The following is a 27,771-nucleotide window of genomic DNA, read 5'->3' as shown; positions in this document are numbered from 1 at the left end:
TGGACAGGATCCGGAAAAGCCGGCCACCTTCTACTAGCCCAAATTGATCTTCATTAATTCTGATGGTACTGCTGGCTGGTGATTCTAATTTCTACTCTCTATTTTTATTGTTTTTTGGGTTCCTCAATTCTCCATGGTAAAAGCCCGAGGGATATTTTTTTTTCCAAAGCATGATTGCCATGTGAGGCCGGTTATTCTTGCGCAGCGAGACCAGCAAGAAGGTCTTGAGTTCGAGATTGAAGCCTTGATCCCTTTTCAATATATATTAAAAACGTGGCACGTGAAACCTGCGCAAACACTAAAGTATGTGTAGAGAGCGAATTAACTTTTGGTCCATGACGTGTTTTAGAGATTTTTCATGAATATATTATTTAACAAATTAGCGAAGACTTTCTTTTTAAGCATCAGTTTGATATGCTTGATAAGAGATGATTGATTTTTAATATTTCGCTTATCATGTGTTTGATGTGCGTGATTAAGATTATGATAGACCCGTTCAGCCCACATCCGGTCCGCACTATATGCATAATTATCCTCTTATTATATAATTTTTTGGAGAAAAAGAATGATGTATAATTAATTTATTTTTTTAATATCCTAAAATTTAAAATAATTATAAATTCAAAATTTTAATAATATTTAAATATAATTTTTATTTTGACTAATATTATAAATAATTTAATTATTATAGATCATATTTTTATTATTATATTATTTGTAACCATAATATTATAATTGTTATTAACCATTATTTAATATTCAAATGTATATTAATGTTTTAATTATCATAATAAATGCATATTTATGTTATTATTAAAAATTAATATTTTCTATAATATTAGTTGATTTTTCAGTTTTTTCCCAAATTGGAATTAATGAATATTAATAATTAATAATTTTATTTATAATTTTTTAAATCAATTAATTCTAAAAATTTTATTTATTTATTCAATCATTTTAAGAATATATTACTAATTAATATATGACGAGGCATTTTAGTAAATAATTAACAAAAATAATCAACCAAGTTAAAATCATGTCAAATATCATATAATTTATCATAATGCGTTGTTTATTCTTACTTTTTATTTTTACACCAAAACTAGGTGCAAATAACCAACCAGTCTTATTATATATCATTTACTTATCCTATCATACAAATCAAACGGTGCCTAAGTTTTAGTCATCTCTCAATGGTGGATTATTGATACAAGAGGCAAACATGAACACTCTCTACTAGTATGGGGAGCAAATATCCTCTGACCTTGACTATTAGATCGATTAAAACATGATACTTGTTATCATTAGTACAAAAGCTAAAACAACCACTCTCGGAGTGTTTAATTGTTGTTAGCCTATGATCAAATATCGCATATTTGACACTCATAGATCGTTATGTGGCATGCTTAATCAAAAGATCTTAACTAATAGATCGATTGAAGCATGATACTTTATTTATATAAAATTTACTATTAAATTGCTTATTTATAAAAAAAAATTAAAATTTTGAAAGATAAACACAAATTTTCGTTAGGTCCGATAGATGAAGATTTCTTGCCGGTGGTTTAGATACAATCATTTTCATGTTATGGGCAATACAATATGGTTCCAACGAGGATAAAGGCAGCATGGGGTCTTTGATCCTTTCTCTCAATCTAATGAAAATATGTTCAATCTTTTACTTCTGCTTTTTGGATTTGTTTATATATATTTAGATTGATTAAAATATTTTTTTGAAAAAAATATATATTATGAAATATGAATTTTATAATTTTTTTTAATAAAGAACGTAACATTCTTTTTATTTTACATATATTAATCGTTATATTTTATATTTGTGATAAAATTAACATTTCAATTGTCATATTGTATTTTTACAATTTTATGATTGCATTAAACTTTTCATTTGTATTTTACTATTATAATATTTATAAATAATTAAATAAAACATTAATTAAATGTTTGTAATTAATATAAATAAAATTATTTAAAATCTATTTATAAATTTATTTGATTAAATATTTTAATTTTTATGATTAAATATCTAATTATTAAATAAATTTATATTATTATTTAAATAATATTTATAATTTTTAATACAAATATTTATAAAAAATAAAAACAAAAAAAATTAAAATATTAAGCGCCAAATTTAGCGCAGAGAGCGTAGTCCTATTGGAGAACATCTTCCTGCACCAATATGGTGCAGGGTTGGAGATCACTACAAGAAAAAAGCTATACGACAACGGATTTAATCCGTTGTCGTAGCCTTTTTAAAACTGTTGTTGAAGCCAGTGTTGTTAAATGTCTGCTCAAAGACAACGGTTAAAAACTGTTGTTGTAGCTACAATTTGTGACGGTTTTAAAAACCGTCGCAAAACAAAAACTGTTGTCGTAGCTGCTCTTTGCGACGGTTTTTAAAACCGTCGCAAATGATAATTGCGACGGTTTTCTAATCCGTCGCAAAATATAGTGACGACGGAAACCTATATAAACCGTCGCTATATTTAGCGACAGTATTCATGTAGAACAACCGTTGCTATGTAGCGACGGTGTTTAAGTCCGTCGCTAATATTTTAGATAAAATAAAAAAAAATTTAGAATTTAATAAATCTGTGTTGTAAATTGGAACAATCTTGTAAAAGATAAAATATTTAAGTGTCGTGAATTAATAAAATCGTGTAACAGATAAAAATTTTAATTGTTTTGATGTGGTAAAAAAATCGTGTAAAAGATAAAAATTTTAAGTTTTGTGAAGTGGTAAAATCATGTAAGAGATAAAAAATTTAAGTGTTGTGAAGTTGTAAAATCGTGTAAGTGAGAAAAATTTTAATTTTTGTGAAGTGAAGTGGTAGAAATTGAATGAAATTTGCATGTATTTATAGAGATTGATGGAAAAAATGGAGGGAAGAATTGGGGGGAACGAATTTTTTTGAAAATAGCGACGGTGTTAACTTAACCCGTCGCTAATTTTTAAATCGGCGACGGTTTAAATTTATTCGTCGCTATATGTTGCGACGGTTTTGATAAAAGCGTCGCCCAATTTAGCGATGGTATGAATAAAACTGTCGCTGATGTTAACCATGCGACGATGTTTTTTCAACCATCGCTAAATTTAGCGACGCATGAGATTTCCGCGTCGCCGATTTATATCTTCGCGACAGTAATTAATACCGTCGCTAAAATTAGCGACGGTTAAAGGAAAATCCGTCGCTAAATATGCCACAAAAAACTATTTTTTACAAAACCGTTGTTGAATGTACCAAAAAAAGCGCTAATAGACAACGGTTCCGTAAACGTGTTTTATAACTCAAAGACAACGTTTTATAAACGTGCTTGACCGAAAACGTGTCTTTGCACGCAAAAGACAACGGTTTTATAAAACGTGGGTTGCCCAAAAAAAACGGTTTTTAAAACCGTGTTTTTTTTTAAAAAGCACACTTTACACGAAAAACCGTTGTTATTTTAACACGGTTTTAAGACCCGTGTAAAAGTGTTTGTTGTTGTGTTTTTCTTGTAGTGGATGCTCTAAGAAGGACATAACAATATCGTATATGAACAAAGTTCTAAGAGAAATATAGGAAACTCGGACGTCAAACATTACAAGTTTAAGTCTAATGAATCGAAACTTAAAGTCGACGAGATATGTAAATTTATAAAATTCAATTTGAGGTTATAAAGTCGGATTTGTCCCGTGATATGTGGTATAGATACAACAATTGAATCAAGACCCTCTAATTATAATAAAGTCTCAAATTCCAAATTGGATTGGATTGTCTATTGATCACGTGCACCATTTCGCAATTAATATATTCATCCCCTTTGTACAATGAATGAGAGCTCAAGCACATGCACGCTAAGCGCATGGGACTAAATCCCCATACAATTAATTCGAGTATCCAAATTGTTTTGGCATTATCTTACAGAAATAATGTATGGATTAACCAATCATAAAGGTCCTAGGCAAATTGGTTGCTACAACAGAAAGAAAAATCATCATCTCGTCGAGCGCTAGTTGCATATTGTACATCACTAAATTTCATGAATTTTGTCTTGTGCGTCATTTCTCATAGCAATATAGTGGTCGCAAAACTAGAAATGAACATGTAGAAATGCTACTCGATCGAACCCTCGTCACATATTTTACTGCTCATATATGTATAATCCAAAGGAAAGAATCGGGGGAAAAAAAGAAGAAGGAAAACAAGAGGACAAGTCCATTCGAATGTAAGTGCATCTTGGGACAAGCAGGACAGTTCCTTTTACATTTCTTTCATAATTCATGGATTTCTTTGACACATAATAATGTCTAAGAAGCTACTCCCCGAATCAAGCAAAAACAATCGAATCCAAAGATTACCAAACATTATTATTATTATTATTATTTAACAGAAAATCTTGGTGGGCATTAATGGTGAATATAATTGGGGACATGGAATGAGCTGGATGAAATCTTAGTAAATCTGAGGACCCACCCCCGTATCTTGTTATTAAATTGGGAATCAGATTCACTCGTGCTTGCTTCCAAAGTGTCCTTAACTAAGAGACACCAAGCATAATAGAGGTGTTTTTGCATGCATTATCTATCTTAGGTTTTATTATCCATCGATAGGTCTTCTTCTACACATAAAAGCCAAAAACTATTTGGTGTCATGGATTTCTCTCGGGAGTGAATCTCATGTGAGACCGTCTTACGGGTCATAATCCGTGAGACGGTCAACCACCCATATTCACAATAAAAAGTAATACTCTTAGTATAAAAGTAATACTTTTTCATGGATAAATCAAATAAGAGATCCGTCTCACAAATACGACCCATGAGACCGTCTCACACAAGTTTTTGCCTTCCCTCGGCGCCATGTCTATCGACAATAATTTTCTATGTTTCATCACATCCAATAAATAAGTGTCATTTCATCGGTGCTCACAGAAATATGAATAGTAAATGCCCAACTTATCAAATATATATATATATATATATATATATATATATATATATATATATATATATATATATATATATATATATATAGTCTCAAGGTTTTAAGTTCTATAAGAGGATCGAGTGAGAAAATGACCGATTTAATATATGTAGGAGATGGGATTTTTTTTTTTTTTTTTTGGAAATACTACGTTCAATTTTTTCAACAAAAAAAATATAATTCGTTTTTCCTCTCATCGTGGATATATATCCTTAAACATTCTCCGCGAGGGAGTTTTCATGCTCCATCGAGGGCTTCAACAAATTGAACCCTATTAATCGATTTTAAACATGATATTCAGTATATTTTGGGGAAATTACAAGTTTGGTTATGTATATTATCAAAATTGAGCTTTAGACATGTGATTTTTTTTTAGTTTTGGACAATTATATTAATTTTTCATCAAGATTGTCGATGTGACATTGCATATATGAGCGTTACATTTACGTCAAGTCAGTGTTATTCGCAAAAAAAATTTGATATTTTATAATATAAAAAGATCAAAATCTAAAAAAATTATAAAATCAAAATTGTAATTTTCTCTTTTTTTTTTTCGCGAAATGAATATAATTTTTTTTTCTTACACGTATATGTGTTAATATTCATATTAATTTATATATATATGTATGTATGTACGTACGTACGTGTGTGTGACATTTGAATTTCACCAAACAGCAAGCAAAATAGCAAATCTAATCAAAAGTTTTGTTTGGGATTGATATTGGTAAAGGGGACATCTGTGAGTGACATCGAGTAGTCTAAATCAACAGAGCTGTTCTTCATTACTCTATTATTGAAAATCTAAAAATAAAATAAAATAATATTTCCACAAAAAACTAGCTGCCCCACTTACTTCTTATAGAAATAGATTGATATGTAATTCAAGAATTAACTAATTAAAGATTTACTAAACATTTCACGAGATACGAAAGTTACATTTTAATAAATTATTTAGGTAATTTAAGTTTTTTTTATAATATAAATTGAATAAGAATATATAACTAGCCACTTGATGTATATATATATTTTTATATGTAATTCAAAATTTCAATCCAAGCTGTCAATCAATTGTTTTGTTTGGTTACCAATGTAATTTATAATAATTTAAGGACTCAAAAGGAAAAAAAACAAAATTGGAAATATATTCTATTTATGATGGTGGCTAACACAATCCAACATGTTTATTAAAAAAAAGTAGGTCTTTTGTGAGACGATCTCACGAATCTTTATCTGTGAGATGAGTCAACCCTACTAATATTCACAATAAAAAGTCTTAACATAAAAAATAATATTTTTTCATGGATGATCCAAATAAGAGATTCGTCTCACAGAATATGACGCGTGAGACCGTCTCACAAAAGTTTTTGCCTTAAAAAAATACGACACCTCCAATATGTGCACTGTTGGAGTTTTTCTTTTACTTTCAACAACCATAGTAACTTGGAAAAAAAAAACACCTTAGTAACTTTTGGGATTAATTACGATAGATGTTAAATTTTGATGTAAATAAGAAACCGATAAATCGAATATCAGTCATGGATAAGTTATCAGTTCCTAGTTCAAGGATTAAACAAACCAAAACCGATGAACTAATACAATGTAATATAGACATTAAGACCAATTACAGACAAGGACATAGGACATCAGTCTTTACAGACAATGATACGAAATCTCGATTATCAATATGACAGTCATACGAGCATTTTACAAAATGTATAGTTCCAGAAGAATGGGAGAAAATAATCAGAACAACACTATTTATTAAAAGGTCTATCAATAATGAAAGAACACATCAAGTTCTCGAATCGCCATGGATGAATAGTCTCTCAAGCATTCGTCTTAATGCTCACATCACACCGTTATATCAACCCAGTTAGGAGTACCTCAGAGCATCAGAGCACAAATTAATTCTCATGTCAAATCATCAAAGATCAACGTAGTCAATGTGCAGTCACATTTTGTTGCATACTCCTACTCGACCTTCACACTGATTCCACACAGAAGAAAAAAAAATAGTCGTAGAAGTTCGAGTTTATCGCCCAACTTATCGTCCGTCCGGTTGCTCGATATTATATCAGTCCGGGATTATCATATTGTTGCTGATCGAGTATGCTAGGAGACCTAACTGAAGGTGTGGTGTGACTTCAGTTGGATTGAATTTGTACAATATATATATTAACATAAATCAAAGTTATTTGATAAAAAATTTCAAAAACAGAAAAAAGACAGACAGAGAAATTTGGTAACAGAACTTCCAAAAACAAACTTGTGTATTTATCTATATTTTTTAACACAATCATATCTGACACACACTTTTTAACACGTTACCATGTTTTCCTCCCACCCACACAATCAGCAGGCTCGTGACAAACTGTTGTACACAGAAAAAAGCATCCTTCCATGCCCGTGTAATATTAGCATCTTGTCCTTTATTTTCATCCAATTAAAACCCAACTTCATTTGCTCTAGTGCAAACATAGTTCTAGATGACCAATAAGAACGGGAATTATGAAAATAAAAAACGGCGAAAGTTTAAACAAATACTAGAGTAACTCAAGAAAATCTAAACTAGTTCTGGAATAACTCAAACTGCAGAAGGTGGGGTTGAACACCATCGACGTCTACTTGTTGATCGAGTTGTCGATGTGTTAGAATTATCGAGGAAAGTCATTTCCTGCTCTCTTGCATTTCAAGAGAAAGGCGACCTAATTCGACATTTAATATAATGTTGTTGGGTTTACTTAGGTGAACATGAAAGGAATGCAAGGGTTTAGATTATACAAATCTTGTCATTTCTATTTTCTTTTGTTGTAATAACACCAATGCTTTTAGACTAAGGCAAAGCTTCGTTAGCCAAGCTTGTCATTACTATTATACTCAAATCAAATATCATATATATATTTATAATACTACATTAATTATCTACGCACTTAATCAATCTTACAGTTATCACATCACTCATATCAAACGATGTTGACTATATTATTATATTTAGTGGTAAGCAGAAACTAAACAATTTGTTTAAATTAGTTTTTTGATGTAGATGTCATGTCTATGTCAAATCAACACATTGTTAAAAAGATCAAAATTGGGAGGAAAATAAAAATAAAAACAAAAACAACAGAATAAAATTAAAATTTGATAGCATAAAAGACCAAAATAACAACAAGAAAAATATACAAAAATAAAATTACATTGTATCGGCTAATTCAGAATTACAATAACTATATTATTAATAATGACATATAAAATACATACATATTTTTTATAATCATAACCTAGTAATAGCTAATCATGGACAACAATGGCTCTACTTCAGCAACTCGTGATAGGGGTTGCTTTGGAGTTGAGATGTCTTTTATTATTTTACCTCTATTCATTATTTTATTTTGTTGCAAATAATTCAATATTTGCTCAATGGGTCAAATAAGTTACTATGCATGTTTAATCAACGAATAGCTCTTTTTTAATTCCTTTATTTATTTAGATAAATAATATAAATTTATGAATTGATTTGATAAAAACATATTATCGGAACACAAAAACTTGTGTGAGACGGTCTCATGATTCGTATTTTGTGAGACAGATCTTTTAATTGGGTCATCCATGAAAAAGTATTACTTTTTATACTAAGAATATTACTTTTTATTGTGAATATCGGTAGGGTCGACCCATCTCATAGATAAAGATTCGTAAGACCGTCTCACAAAATACCTACTCTATCAAAACGTATTTATCAGTAATCTCCTCGAACATACTTTCTTGTTTCGTAATAGAGATATGTGTGTGTTTCCAACAAAAATAGTTGATTAACTTTCTCAATATTGGATGCGTAGATTTTCCTCAACCGATGACATAAAACAAAAGAATGGACCATGTTTTATTAGCAAATCTAAGATTAGTTGCAATAAATCATATCGATTGATAATGATTTTGCCCCACATTTGTCGAACCAAAATGAAAAGTGAGGTTAACATTATTTATACTTTATATAATCACACATATTCTATCTTTTGTAGGCTATTTAGATGGAGTTTTAAATGAATTTATGTGGTTATAGTATGTTATCATATTAAAATCAAAGTTTGCTTTTTTAAAAAAAGTCATTAAAGAAAGAAACTCTTTTATTTAAAGAACAAGAACATATAATCTAGATTAACTAGGAGGAATCCATATGTCTAAATCATAAGATATTGGTATTTTAAGGGACTTTCTCACCAGTACTCGTAGCATAAACTTTATATCATTACACGGTCTTTTGCATCATAATTGGCTTATAAAAGTATGCCACAATAATTAATATTTATCGGAATTTAATTATTTGAGCGTGTTGGATTTTAATTTCAGATCCACTACAATGATTCCAAATAATAATTAATCGATAAATTAAAATCTATTGTCAAATGGATATACCTAGACAACTAAATAAATATGTTGTTACGGATTTGAAATCTTTGGGTCCAGATCCATCAATACAAATGCAACTTTAGCATTTCTCCCGATATAGATTAGATAATTAATTTTTGCTAATTATCATTTAATATCAGTCTCTTCCCCTCTAATAGAAAATTTTAAATACATTTTTTTAAAATATAGAACGATATATTTTAAATGCATGTTTATTATAAGTTAGTTCAACGATTAATTATTCTATATTATTTATCCTTTAAATTAATAGATTAATCATTCAATAAATAATATCTCATCATTCTATCAATCGAACCAAATAATGCCTCAAAGCATCTTCTAAACTACTAGTTTTAACGATTATTTATCTGAAGATTTGACGTGCATTTTATTAATTTTTAGCTTGCTACCATTTCGGTGTTAAGAAACTTTGGGCCAGGACGATGATTTGTGAAAATTGGGCCTCATGTGTAATTTTCTATGGCCCATTGTTTCTGAAATTGGTGGGCTGGCCCAAATCTGCTTGAGTTAGAAGCATGTGCCATATAAGGAGATTTGACATGCAATCTACCACCAGAGAATTTCCCATCATCTGATTCACTAACAACTGTCCATGGATCATGGAAATATTTCATATCTTATGGGGTACTGTCCTCATAAGAAGATCAAAGATTCAATTTTAATCACATATGCGGGGTCCACTAAATTTTTTAAAATCAACTATCCAGATCTTGTGGGGACAGATAACACCATAGATCATGGACGTTCAAGTGGAAGTCAACAACCTTGTCCCTGGAACGACAACTACTTTTTAGTGGAAATCCATCATTGGAACAAAATTACATAGTTCTCTATAACATAATTTGTACAATATAAAAACAGCCCATTCAGTACAACACTACAATCATTAGATTATTGATCATACATACAACACTTTATAGCGAAAAACAGAACGCTCGACTCCTTTGAACATCTTCTGTCGAATCTCTTTTCCATGGAACTATATAGTTATGATATGTTAAATACGTAGTTGTAGTCTAATTAATTTGGTGAATGAGCAGAATGTACGGATCAAACCACATTTGTTAAAAGTGGTCGCCTCGGTTGCTTAAGCGCAAAGCGACGTAAGGCGACCGGCATGCACTTCGAGACACTCCGAAGTGCATCAGGTGGATGAAGCACGCACTTCCATGCACTTTGCTTGGGGACCGCGTTTCATAAAACCCGCACAATTTTTTTTTAAGTCTGACCATGTCCAATATCCAAATTTAAGCTCACCCCATCTGCAGATTTGAAATCTCTCAACAATCGACCCTCACTGCGGCTCTGCCTCGCTGCCGCCACCGCCGCTCCGCCAGTAAGCAGCCCTTCTCATTTGCTACCCAAAATTAGTAAACCCTAAATTTAGGAATTTCTATAAAAAAAATTAAATTATGTTTCTATTTTAATAATATAACAGATAATTGATATTTATATTTCAGTATTGAATTATGTCAAACACAACAATTCCATCCAATCGAAAGCATATTTGCTTGGAATTATGTAATACTTCAGGATATTAAAAATCTAAATATTGTATGTTGTTGTTTTTATGGTAAAATAACAAATGTTGTGATTTATTGTAATGAACTGAATCATTATTTAGATTACATTATTATGAAAAATTCAAAAATTACATTGCTCTCTCCCATTTTATCGGATACACGCTGGAAAGTCATACCGGCAAGAGAAGAGGGCCAAACTAGGTTATGATGCGCGAGCCAGTCGTACAGCACCAGTAGCTTCCAGTGCGCGTAGCTCTCTTCGACGGCAGCCCGAGCCTCTCATTCTCGGGTGCGCCGCTCCTCCACCGCTGGAGTCTTTCTCCTAGTCTCCTATATATGGATTTTGTGGAGCCCTTCGGCCTCCCAGGCTTCTTGGGCTCGGTAGTCGGCGTAGCTTCCATTTCCCCTCGGTTTTTGTGTGGTTCCCTCTCGCTTCTGCAGAGTTGGAGCATGCCGAATATAACGAAATATTGCTATACATCCAGTTTTCAATACGGTTGATATTGTTTTATATAAACAAAAATCTTGTACTTTTTTAAAAAAATATTTTTAATTTTATTATTCAAAAATATTATAAATATTATATATTTATTAAAATATAGAGAAAATTTTCAAATTTCATACTGATATATCATATTTCAGTATCAAAATTATAATAAATTTCAATAAAGTTAGTATACTGAAAATTCGATATTTTTTTCTTACCTCCATGTAGAATTTTCAAATGGTTAACAATTATTAACGGTGTTCAGAAATCGAATCGAACCGAACTAAAGTGTAAAATCGAATAAAACTTCATGGTTTGGATTATTTTTCAAGCAATCACGGTTTAGATTGTTTACAAAATTAACTAAATCGTAAAATTGATTTGCTCCATGTTTTGAATAAAAATAATCGAACCAAACCGATCCAAAATGATTACATTAATATAAAAATTCTGGTAATAAATTTGTTGATTTAGTGTAATTATATATATATATATATATATATATATGTATGTTTTATTTAATTTTAATTTATATTCTATTATTAGTGAGTTTTGTAACAATCAAATTGTAAATTACTATGTAACATTCTCAAGTGTTTTAATATATGATTTTCAATTATAATCAACCAAGATCACGATAAAAGAATTGAACCAATATCTTTGCTATTTTTCCAGATTACATTCACTGATTCTTTATAAAACTTAAAAGTTATAAAATTAGCCATCAAACCAAGATTAAATATAATCAAACCAAAATTCATAGTTTGGGTTAATTATAAAAATTTTATGACTTTGTTTGATTTTGTAATAAATTTTTTAAAACTGATAATATAATCTGATCCGAATTTTTATGTAAAACCGAACCAAATAGTAGTTGAAACCCCTAAAGATTATTTTGACTTTCTAACAAGAACACTACAATATCACATCGCATGGCATTTGCGATTACTTCAAAAGTTATGGAACTAAAGTTTAAAATGGTTTTCAAAAATATCTAATGCTTATTAAAAATAATTGGTTTTTAAATATATATAAAATTAAAGGTACTTCAGTTGTGCTGCAACTTGGAGCAACCTATTGAATTGTATAGAACGCGCTGTAACAGAGAAATGATATTTTAACTTCTTCTAGCATCAAAATGGGAGGAAATGTGAATTAATTCATAAATACTGGTATCAACATTCACCAAGATATGGTTTTGTCTCGCAAGCTCGATGTTCAGAAATCAAACATAGACTCCACTAGAAAGTAGCAAGAACAAAGACCCGAAACCCTGCCACAGAACGGTAAACTTGATATCACCAAACAACCAAAAGTTGAAAGTAAAACTGTGAGAATAAGATGAGTCTTATAGACGTGTACCAAGAAGACAGATGCGACCGCACCAGTAGTTAGTTCTTTTGCAAGACTACGGTTCTTCCTCGAGGATGTGGCCTCGTAGCTGCATGTAAATGTCAAATATACTAAGACGAGGTAATCATATAGCTTTGCAATATTTATATAAACGACTCCACTAAAGTGTCATATTCTGAGATCACTGTATTAATTATTTCAGATAGCATGCGGCGTTCAGTAGTTCCTGTGCAAATGTGATGGACTCCTGAGTTAACATTTAACCTTAAATGAACAATCCGTTTATCATATAAACAGAGAATTGCGAACTTCAGTCTTCATGGCATGCCAAGAAACATGCAATAGCACAGCAGGATTAAGTTTAGGTAAAGTATAAAGGAGCACATAACCAAAATACATTACTCCACTCATTAAATAGCTTGGTCAATAGCTTTAAGCACTAGAAAAATAATTGTCAATCGAGAATGCTCCTAGATTCCGCATGCCTATCGAGAATGTTTCATCAAGTGACGGATTTTTTCCCGAAAGTATTGCTAAAAGTGTAATGAGGTGATTTCAAAATCCAACCACCACTATTTTTGAAGGTGATAAAAATAAAGCTATCACCTCTTCAGGTCTGCTTCAAAATCCTCAAGATCCAGTTGACCAGTTCCAATTCAAAGCTATTCAAGGTTGACCACCATCAACAATGAGGACCTTTTATTAAGGGGTGAAAGGCTGCATTCTTTCATAGGTTGGAGAATTTTGCTGTATGTTTAATGTGTCTAATGTATTGTCGTGTTGACGGCCTGGGAACAACATTTTTGCTAATGACAACATAAACATCAAAATTTGTCCACTTAGAAAAGTGAAACGTCCCTCAACTCAATGATGATATTAGAACTCTCCGTTGATACTCATCATGGTTTACTTCGGTGTTAGCCAAAATTTCTATCCATTTAACATGTAACAGATAAAAACTATCCAGTGTAACATTTACAAAGCACATGAATATTATTCAACATCAAACTGCAACCTTTTCAAACTTGGAAAAAAAATGAATGAATTTGGATGGTGTACAACAACCAAGCTATGAATCTTAAATAAAAGAGAAAACAAGAAAAGAAAGAATCAACACCAACACCAGAATGAATTCCGATGGTACACAACAGGTATGAATGCTGAAACTATCATGCACCAAGGCGATCGACCCAATCTGATCCATAGTACATTAGTACTGTTGAGATAATCCACAAGATTTGGCATAAATTCCATACAGACACACAAAAAGGGGTAGACAGACTGTCCCGGTAGCTTCAAATCGTGTAAAATTTGAACAAGAGTAAATACTGTCATTGGCAAGAGACAGATTTATCACCGCCAATGCAAATAAGGTGGAATACCACTATTGTCAGCAAATCTACAAATTTAACACGCTCCACACCAACCAACTCAAGATAAACACTAAATTAAAGTTCTTATTAGAAAGCAAAGAATGAAACTTCTCTCCAAAATCGTGCAAGAAGGTGTAGACAAAAATATATAAATTCGTGGCTGCGATCTCATTCAAACACAACAGGTATGAATGCTGAAACTATCATGCACCAAGGCGATCGACCCAATCTGATCCATAGTACATTAGTACTGTTGAGATAATCCACAAGATTTGGCATAAATTCCATACAGACACACAAAAAGGGGTAGACAGACTGTCCCGGTAGCTTCAAATCGTGTAAAATTTGAACAAGAGTAAATACTGTCATTGGCAAGAGACAGATTTATCACCAGCCAATGCAAATAAGGTGGAATACCACTATTGTCAGCAAATCTACAAATTTAACACGCTCCACACCAACCAACTCAAGATAAACACTAAATTAAAGTTCTTATTAGAAAGCAAAGAATGAAACTTCTCTCCAAAATCGTGCAAGAAGGTGTAGACAAAAATATATAAATTCGTGGCTGCGATCTCATTCAAACACAGCTGTATATTTTATATGCATCAAGCGGAAGGATCCCCAAAAAATAAACAGAAAATGCTACCAAAAACAAGTTGTGCCAACATTAGATCCAAAACCAGCGTCTAAAAATCAAAAGCATCCAGCAAAAATCCAAACTCAACCCATCAATTACCACAGAATCCCAAATCAAGAGAAAGAATCCTTACATGAAGAAAGAGGCGGTGACGACGAGTCCAATGGTGAGCATAAAAACGGCGAGTGTTGGGTACCACGCGTCCGGGACGGGGCTTGAGATCGGTTTCGCAGATTGAGCCTTTTTTGAGAAAATCAAATCGAAATTAGCTTCAACACATTCCGAAAAAACATGTAATCAATCAAAAGATGAGAAAAATGTGAGTAAGAACAGCGGAAAGCAATGCTCGTGAGATTCAAGATCACCATTTCTTCTTCCGAGGGTTTAAGCGAGCGCAGACATAGACGATTGATTCGCTGGTCTATATATTCATAAGAAAATATCTCGACTATAAAGTCGCTTCTTAATAACGAGAAAAGCGCTACTTTATAGCAACACGTTTTTACGCGCCTAAACTCGTGGGCTGGCATCTTGGTTCGTTACTTAATCCTATATGATGCATTAGGATTCAATTTGTTGGTTTATTTGCAAAATCTAATTAGTGATTTTTTTTTTAGCCGTGATTGAATTTGTTATAATTGAGTATTGAACGTCAGACATCTCTTCAAATTTGAAATCTTGATATCAGATGAGTTATTTCATGCTTTTGGTTGGATACGAAAATAACTCGAATTAATTTGAAGTCAGATATAATTGATAACTAGAATAAAATCAAATATTATATAATTCATTATATGAATATCATTTACATCCTTATCGTGGAGAAGTTGATGAAAAATCTCCAATCAAAACATTTCTTTGGATTCATTTCCTACCCACAAAATTGTGGTACTATGTCATACAAAATGTAGTACACTTCATGTGTAAATATGATACTAAAAAAGTACCCAGAGACTGAATACAAAAAAAATCGACGGCTGAGAACTGAAGGCCAATTTTCCGTATAATCAAACTGACATTTAATGGTTATAGCGTCTTCAAAGAAAGCAACCCATGTATTGTATGAGAGAAGTGGATCCAAAAATTTATTTAGAGACGATAAGATATTTAAAAATGCTATACTTCTAACATTTTTTATTTTTATATTTTCATTGGAAAAGACAGTAAGTACATTTAAATTCGAAGCACATGGATGAAAATTTTACCACCAAAAACATAACATATATGAACATCAAAACGAAACACTAATGAGACCCCGGCCGCATTCTAAGGAACATCCTATGCTCACTCACGCTCCCTCCTGATAATCGCCTCATGCTCCTCCACAGACGACTCGCGCTGCTGCTGCTGCTTGTTCTCAAAGGTCCAGAGCTCGAATTCCACCTAAAAGATTCCGAATCGTCTCTCCCGGGTTTTGCAGACGAACTCAAAAGCTCCGACATAGAAAGATCTTTCTGGGCATCGAGCCTATAGTTATAGTCAGATATCGGGGACTGATTAAGCAAAAGATCGGGTAATCTATCTGAGTTAGTGCTTTTCCTAGCTTCCATATCTATAGATAAGTCTTCTTCTTTCGTCTCGTCGCACTCGTTGTACACCAGTTTTAAGGCCTGAACAACTTCTCCCATAAAGGGTCTGTGTGATACGTCTGGTTGGACACACATCGAAGCAATTGCAGCAACTTTTGCTATGCTGTCGAATGGGAAATTGGGGCCTAAGGATGGGTCGATGATCGACTCTAAACCTTCTCGACTAGTTAAGAGCGGGCGGGACCAAGAAACTAGATTTTCTTGGCCGGGTGGCTGAGACAAGTCTATGGGTTTTTTCCCTGTAAGGAGTTCGAGAAGGACTACGCCATAACTGTAAACGTCACTTTTTACAAGAAGATGCCCAGTCATTGCGTACTCAGGAGCTACATACCTGGTATGATGCATAAAGGGCGGTTAAAATTCAAAATATTGACACGAAAACAAAAAAAGAGTTCAAAAAGAATATGAAATAATGATACAATTTCTCCCCAACAGGCCGATGCATGAATTTCCATAAAAACGAGGGCTAAGGAGGTGGGTTCACCATTTCTAATAAACGGCACACATCAAACTTTTTCAACAAGATCTATAAGAAAAGAGTTATACCCGAAGGTTCCCATGACACGGGTCGAAATGTGTCTGTTTTCCTCTTCCAATGCACTACGAGCTAAACCAAAATCAGATACTTTTGGGGTATAGTCATCTTCCAGTAAGATGTTGCTGGCCTTGAAGTCCCTGTGTATGACTCGGGGGCATGAATCTTCGTGCAGATATGCTAGAGCTCGAGCAGCTCCGAGGGCAATTTTTAGCCGGGCACTCCAGTCAAGTGGAGCACTTTCCTTGTCAATGCCTGAAAACAAGTATGAGAATACAATATTAAACAGCCAATGAAAAGAAATATAAATTGACAGGAGTTACTTAAAAGTTCATACCATGTAAATGAGATTCCACACTGCCATTTGGTATTAATTCATATACTAAACATCTCGTACGATCCTCAACACATATACCGATAAGTTTGACCAAGTTCCTATGATGAAGCCGGCTAAGCATCTCAACTTCCGCTAAGAATTCGCGGCCGCCCTGCTGATCATATCTCTTGAGTATCTTCATCGCAACTTTGGTCCCATCATCAAGCATGCCACTGTAGACCATTCCAAAGCCACCTTCTCCAAGTGTTCTCGTTTCGTTGAAGTGATCGGTTGCTCTCTCTATATCACTTAAACTAAATGTTTTTGCAGAGGCGGTATAAGCTGCAAAGCTTGAACTCAAGGAGAAAGAAGGAGAACTGGGGCCACTACCGATCATAGATACTGCCTTGGCTACACCATATGCATTATATATTCTCATCAGCTAAATTTTCGAAATATTTTTGTAGAAGTTCATAAACAATTTTTAAATGGAATCATTGTGTCACTATGATGCTCACAACCACTGACTGCTTCCAACCACTGATGAATGTCTGCCAAAAAAAGGAAAAACCATATTCTACCTGATGATTTTGCGAGGGAACGGATGGTAGTTGGTGGAGTTGGATTAGATAGGTAGCCACGGTTTCTGTGTTTGTACAAGAAAACCCATGCAATAGCAGAAAGTAAGACAAGAATTATGAATATTGATATAATGACTGATGCCAGAATGCCTCTTTTTGGTCCATCATTATGCTGATTTCTCCTTACATCCACCCCAAGGGGTTGCACAGTTCTTGCATTATTGTCACGACCAGGGTATGGGTTACTTCCTACAATGCCAATGGTTGATGGAGGCAAAGGCGGAGAAGGGGGAAGACCTAAGATTTGTAAGGTGGCAACTCAAATGGTAAGGACAAACCATAAACAGATAACCCATTCAAAAAAACTAGGTCCACATCGTTACCTGGATATCGCACATATATCACGTCATAATCACCAAACAATGATGTACTTATAACCACTTGCTTGTGCCAAAATCTTTGAAATGTTAAATATGCTGTTGTGTCGTCAAATTTTGCTCCGGGAGGTATCAAATCAATAAGAACAATGGTCTTTTGTGGATTAACTGCATTTGCATTTGCTCCCATGATGCGAACTTGGCTTTGCTTCATATATACTCCAGCAGCAATTTCTTTTGCGAGTTCTGAAACTAAAGGAAAGAAGGTGTATAGTGCTACAGTAAGGCTGAGCCCAACTTGTATTGGCAGCACACAGACGCAGGGAGAGTCAGGAGGACCATACGTTAATGGGTCGGTGCAAGTCAGAGGAGCACAAGCTGTGAAATAAGATAAATGATTGAGTTTGTTGACAGGTAATAGCTAAAGCACCAGAGAAAATTGAGTATGTTTAGGAAGAGAATCTTTTTGAAAAAGGATTCACAATTTTTCTCTTCCGTAAGAGAATTGAAGTTAGGTGAAAAAAACTCACCTTTATGAGGAGGTGGAGGTGGCAGTTCTTGCAACGGGGATGGCGGCGGCATTTTTCGACTTTTTGGTGTTGATACAGAGGCGGGGGGCATTATAGGAGAAATGAACGGAACTTAAACACAAAGACAGTATTCATTCAAGCACTCATAGTAAAATAAAACCAAAACTCAAAGGCAGCTTTTCTATCACCCATATATATAGAAGGGCAAAAACAGACAAAAATTACCTTTGGCACGCTCGGGTGGAGATTTTGGAGGTGAAGAAAATATAGGAGGATGGTGATTTCCTGAGGAAGGAATCGGGGCAAGCATCGGAGATGCAGATTGAGAATAGCCTGTCATTTCACATCATTAGACATTCAAGCACAACAAGAAGAACAAAATAATAAGTCGTGGTCTGACCGAGTATAAAAAACCTGCAGTTGTGGGTGGTGGAGCATAATGCCAGAAATCAACCATTGGGCCTGAGCTTGGAGCTGAATGGAGAAAAAATATGTGTCAGATATAAAGTATGAAGGTGTTGTTATCAGAAAAAAAAACTTTTGGGAGTGTAGAAAAACCTTGTGTGCTTGAAGTAGGAGGGATTAAATGAAACAATGGAGCAGGAGCAGTTTTATAATCCCTTGAATGACGTGGCTTTTTCAATGGATAAGGCGCCGGAGCCAACTCGGAATATGGATGAGGAGGAGCACTATTAGAATGTCCTGGCAGATTACTTGCTGAAGGAGCTGAACCAGAAGAGGTGCACATTACTAAGTGTTCATTTACTTGATGTCCAGATTATAGTTAGGAAAATAGAAAGTTTTTGACAAACCTTCAGATGAGGAATGGCTTATAGGTGCATAATGAATGATGGTATTATTTACGGGCGATGCAACTGGTATAGCAACTGTTACACTTGGAGGAGGTGCTGATATGGGAGAAGTATCTTGTTCTGCCAGAAAAGGACAGTATAGCAGTTGAACTAATAATATCCTCCCTCAACAAAGATGTTCATAATATCATAGAGCGGGAAGCATGTCTTTCAAGAAATATGAACTATAGCAACTGTGATTAAAAATTGTTTTCATACAAAACGGAGTTCATAAATGCTGATAAAATTGCATTTTTTGTTCTTTATCCATGAGAGTGCGTAATTGTAGGATTAAAAAAAACAAACAAAAGTTCACCCTTGTTACATAATAATTGTACAATCCTCAAAGCAATTTTCATTTCACCAAGATACTCAAGTGATATCAAAGTTAAAACTTCAATGAATTGTCGGTTACTCCCCAAGATTTATGAGATTCCATTGTGGTCAAAGAAGATTCTTGATGTTTTTTATTGAAAAAGTGATTGAGGCAACATTCATCCATTTAGCTCAACTTTACTTAATGGTAGTTGGTTGCTGCACAATGCAGCTGAACTAGAAGACTCAAATAGCAATTGTGCTGATAAACTTGAAAAAATTACACTAGTCTCACCTGGTGGGCTGGATGGTGGTTCTTCAGACAATATTGGATCAGCAGGTGGGAAATTTCCAGGAGATGATGAAGGTGAAGACATGTCTTGACCCATGTGATCGACTCATCAGACAATCATCTTTAAGGATGATTTGGTTGAAGATTTACTCAAACGGTTTTTTTGAACAATAATGTAGTGAAAAAACTCATACCAGGTGGAAGGGATGGTGGTTCTTCAGGCAAAAAGTAGCGTGAAGGTGGCGGACTGCCTAAGTTACTCATTGGTGCTGATGCATTTGATACTGTACTTCAAAATATCCAATATTAGGTGAATATCACCCGCAGGGTAAAGAATCATGAGGTCAGAACAAATTATCAGCTTTTAACAACCTGGAGCTATTGGCGAGTGGGGAGCATTATTTTCAGGTGCTGTAGTTGGACGAGAATTTGGCGGAGCAGATCTTGGCTCCGATGACGAACTACTAGAAGGTGGAACACTCGGTACTGCGTACTGAAAATCTAAATCATATCTATCCAATATAAATTGATAAGATTTCATATTATTACTAGTTACGTCTAGTTACCTGGAGCATCCAACAGAGAGGGAGCGGGAACATGTTCTGTGTGCGAAGGCTCCTCTGGAGGAGGTACCGGTGGCATGACTGGGACAGGATGCTGAATAGATGTGGTGGGTGGAACAAGAATATTTGGAGGTGGTTTTGAAAGAGGACTCGGGCGTGGGGAAAAGATAAGACCTTTTGTTGATTGAGGTACTGGTCCAGAGCTGCGAGGAGGAGTTATGATTGGAGGTTGGAAACCTGTCCCTGAAATGGTGATTCACATACAAGTTAATTTAATATCAAATGTTGCATAGAAAATTATAATGCATTTATGAATACGAATACTACCATAGGATGGAGGATCTGTAACAGGTGCTACGCTGATTATGACATTTTCGTCATACAAAAGGCCAGGCATTCCTTCTCCATTTGGTAAACCTTCAGAAAATAAGGAAAGAGCCAAAATTATGAAGATGCAAAATCAAAACAATACAAACTAGAAATAACAAACTTCAGGACGTCTGCCATTAGAATTTATAAAATCGGATATCATACATTTCATTGTCAATGATTCAGAATTCTATTTTTACAAGAATAGAGTCGCAGCCGAATTTTTATGCACTCCAGGGAGATGGAACAAACATCTTGTGTATATATATGAGCCCGGTCTTTGAAATTTAATACGCACATATCTGCTAATGGGGGAATAACTTCGGCAAGTACGCATTGAACTACAATTAGTCTATGGCCAATGTAGCCTAGAAAAATCTTTCAACTATCAAAAGGCCAAGCTTAAATTAGAAGAATGACCACTAAAATTTGAAGGCATTTATTACTACAACAGATATTTGAGGCAATTCAATGATCTGGATCCTTCACATTTCACCGACAAATCTTTAAGGGGTTGTAGCATGAAATTCCAATTCGGTGCAACGAATCTATCTACATAAACTACAGAAAGTCAGAACTTGTGCTGGCAAACAAACTTGAGAACGTAGAAAGCTTCAGGAAAGAAAAATAGATGAAGAATTTGAGCAATGTGCGAAATTCAGAATTCACAATCATATTTGATATCCACCCTTTACTTCTAAACATTGATAATAAATAAATAAATAAATAAATAAATAACAATAACAACTAATTCCTAGACATAAGGACATGCATTAGCTTGATGTCGCCAAAACTAAATCAAAACGGCGGCAAGCCTCCAAACTAGAACAATCAAACCAATTGTTCCAAACACCAAGGGAAACAAGGGCCTCTCGGATCTTTGGATAAAACTTTAAAAAGAACGAGCTGAAATAATTACCAACAAGTGCGTGAATCACCATAAAACAAGTAAAGGCACAGACTTTCAGCACCAATCCAAGAACTTGCAGCAGCATCACCCCCATCTCACCCAAAAATAAAAACAAGAGAAATGGAAACCCCTCCACTCAATCTCAATGAAAATCCATTTATCAAGAGGCTACACAACATCAAAATAAGGGAAGCCCAAAAAACTCTTCCTCACAAAGAACAATGCACTTTCTGAAATCAGTGCAATAAAGATAGATGTCTTCAATCAAAAACAAAAGGGGTTAGATTAAAGATGGAGACCTACTGGCAGAAAGAGTGAAAGGCAAGCAAGACAGGAGAAATAAGGAGGGTCAGTTGCTAGCAAAAAACGCAACCAAACACAGGATGATACCAAGAAAAAAAAATCTTTTCTCGTTCTGATTAAATGGGCATTAAAGAAATTTGGAACCGGATAAAAACATGATATGGGAGGGGAGCTGTGAATAAATGAAAGATTCGAAATTTTCCAGGCCGAACACAACAAACAAGTGAGAAACAACCGTTTCCACTGACATATTTGCAATTAAAGAAAGTGTGTATAAAAAGCTAGCAATATTTAAACATTTCTAGTAAAGGGAAAAAAAGAAAAGAACAAACTTGTTGCAAGCGAATGTCAGTAGCTGGTAAACAGCGACACCCATGTTTTGTCTTTGTGCGAGATTTAATGAATTTATCCCTCCTACTCACATGCACACACGAGACACAGAGATGGAACTTCTGAGAAGGATTATGTTATATCTAATTATTATTAATTAATTACTGATATTGTATATTATTTATCATGTTCTTGACTGGGAAGAGATTAGATTTCTTTGATATCGATAGCAATTAATAGCCAATTAATGAGATAGTTGCATGAAAAGAAAGAAGGGGAAGGGTCTCATAACAAGAGCCCCATTGATTTTTTGTAATCTCACTTTTCTCAGACACTTTTTTGTTAAACCCCAATTATTTGATGATTTTATACAATAAAATGTTTTTTAAAATATAATTACTTATAATAAAATTCTAATAGAAAGTTACTATTGAAAAAATGATGTAAATTTATTTGATCATACATAATATTTATGCTTTAAGAACATGTAAGATTTGTCAATTGATTGCACTAATTTCACCATTATATGTATCAGAGACAAGTTCAATAAGCAAATCAACTTTATCGCATAATTTGGAATTTTTTAAGCATTATTATGTAATAAATACAATCTTTATCTTCAATCCATAAATTCTAAACTTTACTATGAAAAAGATTCACATAATTTTCTTTATTATTTTATTTACAATTTTAAACAAAGATTCTTCATTTTCCTTTACTTAATTTAGTGTTTCATTATTGAAACAAAGATTCTTCATTTTCTTTTTCTTTTTTAAGCAAGAAAAGATGGACTAATAGTATGAAAAAGTTAGCCTTCTAAATTGGGAATGAGCCAAGTGTTGTTTAAACAATAATGATGGTAATTAAACTAACCATAATTGGTCAAAACTTGTAAGAGAAGAGGCTTAAATTAATGATTTCCTTGACTCTCTTCTTTTTTGTGTATTGGCATTTGAGATGTTCATGTTTACACGTGGGAATTGCTCTTTGACACCTCACATATTAATGGGTCAATAAATGAAGTAATTGTTGCCGAAAAGAATTTAGTTGATACAACGGAAAACATTTATTCAAACATGTGATTGAATTCTTTTGAAGTTAAGTTAGGTCTAAGTTACAATCTTAATATGATATCAGAGATCAGATTCTATCGTTATGTGTTGGACTGCACATAGTTGGGTCACTCGTTTTACCAATAATTGGTTTATTTGTAAACTTCATGCTCCAGATGTTCATTCCTGGTGTGAGATGTATGTGTTAGTTGTCTCATATCAGTTGAATAAAATATCTGAGAGTTGTATATATGGTCTTGGATAATCCTACCTCCTTGAGCTAGTTTTTGGGGTTGAGTTATGTCCAAGTTCCAAACTTAACATACTGAGGTAATTAATAGTCCAGATCCAATGATCCATAAATTCATGTAGAGGCCATTGAGCCAATTACACTACAAAATAAGACGTAATCAAAAGCATTGAGCACCGCATTCTTGCAAACACAAAACAAATTTTCAAAAGCGACTTCTGCGTACCATCAGGGATGGAATAAGCGATACATCCTCCTGTACAAACTTCCAAATATTTTAGAGTTTTTTTTATCTTGACGGGAAATCTAGTACTTGATACTCTTCCGCACCCAAGTTTTGTCTCGTTGCAGTCATTTGACATCCACTTGTTCTTTCGTGACATGACTCGCAAGTAATAGCTAATACCATCGGCCATTTTATTAAGAGGCATTCTTGGGATTATTTCACCCTGTCCGTGCAGGCAGTGCCTGCACGGGAAGGGAACGGCCCGGATCACTCCACATGAGTGATCCGGGCCCACCACCATGTATTAAAAAAAAAAAAAAATTGACTCGGATTTTTCCGAACCATTAGATCTACCCTGCGGGCAGTGCCCGCAAGGGTAGGGTCTACTTTACCGCATTCTTGATGTTGCTCAACCCTCTAGGAGGCTATATTTTATCACAGTAAGTATTTTTTCGACAATTTTTATGATACCAATTAATAATGTTTTGGAGATATAATTTTGGAAAATGGTGAAATGTGGATTTCAATTGACAGTAGCCAGCATGCGTCGGTGGGTTTTACAACTTGTTTCCGAAATGGGTCGCAAGTTTGAGATGTAGACCGGAAAGTTTGGTCCAAATATTTATAATAATGCAAATCGGTCGAAAGGAAGATTTTTACATCATAATTTCATAAATCAATTTCAAGTAAGGTTTTAAAATTCTTTAAAAAATTGATTATGATTTTTTTTTTTTTTCAAATTTCAGAATCTCATTCAAACCTAATCAAACTGAACCAATTTAATTATATTAAGAATTTGTTTATTGAATATTTTAGACCAAATAAATATAGTTAAAATCCGAAAAATAAATTTTTCTATAAATTATAAAATTTTGTAACATACAAAAAGTATTCTAATATATGATTTTATTTATAATCATTTTTTAACAATCAAATAAAATGTTTATTAGACTTCAATTAAATGTCAATTGCTACATATTGGAAGTAGAAATAATCATTTTTTTAGGGATAGAAATAAGCATTTGGTTGAAAGAGTTGTCAAAACTTGTTATTTCGTCTTCGAGATCGATAAAACCTCACGACAGAATTTGTGTGAGACGGTCTCACGGTTCGAATTAGTGAGACGGATCTCTTATTTGGGTCATCCATGAAAAAGTATAATTTTTTATGCCAAGAGTATTACCTTTTATTGTGAATATGGGTAGGGTTGACCCGTCTCACAGATTAGTATCCGTGAGACGGTCTCACATGAGATCCACTCAAACCACACTCCCCAAATATGAAGAGGAAGATTGGTATTTGGATATTCTACTATATTGAAAACACAGCTGTGATACTCTTGTCCCACATCTAAAAATAAAAAATTTAAAATGAGTTTATAATGGCTTACAATAGACTTCTATAACAACTTGGACTAATCATTTTCGTAAAGCGATGACGAATACGAAGTAGTTGCTGTAGGGGCCCATTGTGCAGTCACGCAGCCGCGGGCTCGGGCTCGGGGCGTACAACAGAATTTGGCACTGTGTACTTTTTACACGAGATGATCATGTGATCATCTTGTTTAATATGATAACTTGGATATGCCTTTTGAGGTTATAAATAAACCAGTATTAGGTTTGAATAAATACTATGGCTGTATGCTCGTTTGGGCCCGATATATATGGGCTTTTGAAAAATGAAGTCCAAATTCTAAGCCCATTACAGACATACACGATTAACAATGGATGAACGAATGGTCCCAAGATTTGGGCAAAGAAGGCAAGGTCAGATGATAGGATGGTCTATACAAATTAAATATATTAAATACAAAAGCAATAACAAATATATGGTAATACAATATTTACATCACTACTTATATTATGAGATTTTGCTATTGTATAATAAGATTTTGTATTTAACATATAATGAGATTTTTATAAAGTGAATTTTTGTATTGAATTTTTTGTGGTGTAAAAATATATTTTTTAAAAACTTTGATTAATTAATTTTTTAAGAAATATACTTGAGGAGATCATATTTTAAAATAATTAAATAATCAGAGTTATTTTACAAATTTCCCTAAAAAATATTTTACAGATATTGTTGTACATACATCATCAATGTACATAAGATATTAAAATTTAGGCAAAAATTTGTGTTGTTCGGTCTCACATGTCATATTTTGTGAGACAGATCTCTTATTTGGGTCATCCGTGAAATATTATTACTTTTTATGCTAAAATATTATTTTTTATTGTGAATATCGGTAGAGTTGACCCGTCTCAAAGATAAAGATTTGCCTCACAAGAGACCTACTCTAAAATTTAATATTAATAAATGGATTCAACATGATTGGGATCTGATTTTGTTGGGGCTCTAAATCGAACAGTGATTTTGGTTACAATTCTAATTTTGGATCCGAGAAAACACAATTTCGGGCTTTCATAGACGGATCAAATTTCGGTTTACAGTTCAAAAAAAAAAACCGTAGTTTCACATTAACTCGTATACGTCACAAAATCGATTTTTCACAATCTGAATTTTTAAATAAAAAAAGATGCTGTGATAAATATCGGAAAATTAAACTAAGTGGTCTCAAAAAAAAAAATGTCTGATTTGGATTTCGTTTCGATTGTTTATGGAAGATCCAGAAATCTTTGTTCAGTGTGCTTTTTTCAAAAATAAAAATAAATAAATAAAGGAAAAAAAATAGAAAAGAAATAAATCTTTTTGTAGAGAACTTTCAAATTGGCCTAACTCAAGAATTTATTGTCTCCAAGTGTGATTTTTCATTTAGAACTAATTTCAATTTTCAACGTAGCTACAACCCTAATGTGTCCACTTTAAGTGGCATCAAAGTCCATATGTTCACAACATTATAAAGTCTAAAGAGAAGTATCATTGTGTCCAAAAATCAAATCTCCAAAGAAAATATATAATCTTTAAATTTTGTAACTCGAAATAATCGTACTAATTATTCATAAAATTTAATCTGCTTCGTGGTGCCGCGTATTTTTTTTTCGCTTCGAATTGGTCTATATGTACTTATAAAATATATTTTTTTAATAAAAATTTTAATATATCTTTAGCATTTTTACCTTCACAAGTAGTTTTGGGGAACAAATTATTTCCAACTTAGGAAAAAGGCTGATTTTTTAAATAACATCTCAAGGCAAAGACACTCGTGCAATAAAGGATAAAAGTAATTGCCGTAGACGTAATAATTATTTTTATGTTATGCACGCATGCATAGAAACATAATAATTTCTTGTCTATAATGCTAATAATTTGCTAACTTAGCACGTGAAATTGATTAGGGACATGATTATCTAATTGCCTTTTCACATATAGATATAATGATTTTGGAATATATACACAATATTTTTCGTTTTACAAGTCTTTGCTCCACCTCCACATTTGGAAAGCCAACCATTTAAAGCTAAAGATATAGAATTAAAAAAAAAAAAATCCGAAATTGAACAATAATTAAGGACCTCTAATCCTCTACGCAAAACGTATATCCTCTGGATCACCAGCACAACGAGCCAAAGCATGTGGGCGAAATTTTCCTCAAAATGAGTGCCTAAATTGATTGAGTAGGTGAGCGTATGATC

General features: G+C 33.3%; 2 protein-coding genes across 4 annotated transcripts; both read right to left on the bottom strand.

Moving 5' to 3' along the window:
• Positions 1 to 12,519: 12,519 nt before the first annotated feature.
• LOC140825873 (uncharacterized) lies at positions 12,520 to 15,290 on the bottom strand. The gene is made up of 4 exons (XM_073187885.1): positions 15,152 to 15,290; positions 14,920 to 15,026; positions 12,783 to 12,861; positions 12,520 to 12,693 (listed from the first exon to the last, which is right to left on the bottom strand). Exons 1-4 carry the CDS (start codon positions 15,152 to 15,154, stop codon positions 12,646 to 12,648), a joined length of 237 nt encoding a protein of 78 aa, XP_073043986.1. The 5' UTR covers positions 15,155 to 15,290; the 3' UTR covers positions 12,520 to 12,645.
• A 626-nt stretch (positions 15,291 to 15,916) lies between these two features.
• LOC140825871 (receptor-like serine/threonine-protein kinase ALE2) lies at positions 15,917 to 22,733 on the bottom strand. 3 transcript variants are annotated; one of them, XM_073187882.1, is made up of 16 exons: positions 22,024 to 22,733; positions 21,063 to 21,152; positions 20,739 to 20,978; positions 20,545 to 20,658; positions 20,367 to 20,456; positions 20,176 to 20,259; positions 19,527 to 19,646; positions 19,273 to 19,440; positions 19,129 to 19,188; positions 18,940 to 19,047; positions 18,715 to 18,825; positions 18,191 to 18,562; positions 17,808 to 18,104; positions 17,248 to 17,637; positions 16,922 to 17,165; positions 15,917 to 16,706 (listed from the first exon to the last, which is right to left on the bottom strand). In XM_073187882.1, exons 1-16 carry the CDS (start codon positions 22,106 to 22,108, stop codon positions 16,031 to 16,033), a joined length of 3,249 nt encoding a protein of 1,082 aa, XP_073043983.1. In that variant the 5' UTR covers positions 22,109 to 22,733; the 3' UTR covers positions 15,917 to 16,030. The 3 variants fall into 3 exon arrangements, with proteins under 3 accessions (XP_073043983.1, XP_073043984.1, XP_073043985.1); XM_073187883.1 differs by lacking the exon at positions 19,527 to 19,646 and having other exon boundaries at positions 22,024 to 22,732; XM_073187884.1 differs by lacking the exons at positions 21,063 to 21,152; positions 22,024 to 22,733 and having other exon boundaries at positions 20,545 to 20,665; positions 20,739 to 20,918.
• Positions 22,734 to 27,771: the final 5,038 nt, after the last annotated feature.

The sequence above is a fragment of the Primulina eburnea genome, chromosome 3 (assembly GCF_022965805.1).
Source record: "Primulina eburnea isolate SZY01 chromosome 3, ASM2296580v1, whole genome shotgun sequence".
In the NCBI taxonomy this organism is placed as follows: Eukaryota; Viridiplantae; Streptophyta; class Magnoliopsida; order Lamiales; family Gesneriaceae; genus Primulina; species Primulina eburnea.
This window is presented reverse-complemented; position numbering and strand designations above follow the sequence as displayed.

Excerpts from the sequence above, each read along its gene's own strand:
- LOC140825873 (XM_073187885.1), bottom strand. Across the intron at positions 12,862-14,919 it reads GTCACCGCCTCTTTCTTCAT|CTACGAGGCCACATCCTCGA; the intron begins GTAAGGATTCTT and ends ATTTACATGCAG. Across the intron at positions 12,694-12,782 it reads CGGTCGCATCTGTCTTCTTG|GGTTTCGGGTCTTTGTTCTT; the intron begins GTACACGTCTAT and ends GTTCTGTGGCAG.
- LOC140825871 (XM_073187882.1), bottom strand. The coding sequence starts at position 22,108 with ATGGGGGTGATGCTGCTGCAAGTTCTTGGATTGGTGCTGAAAGTCTGT. Across the intron at positions 19,647-20,175 it reads ACCACCATCCAGCCCACCAG|AACAAGATACTTCTCCCATA; the intron begins GTGAGACTAGTG and ends CTTTTCTGGCAG. Across the intron at positions 19,441-19,526 it reads AAGCCATTCCTCATCTGAAG|CTCCTTCAGCAAGTAATCTG; the intron begins GTTTGTCAAAAA and ends CTTCTGGTTCAG.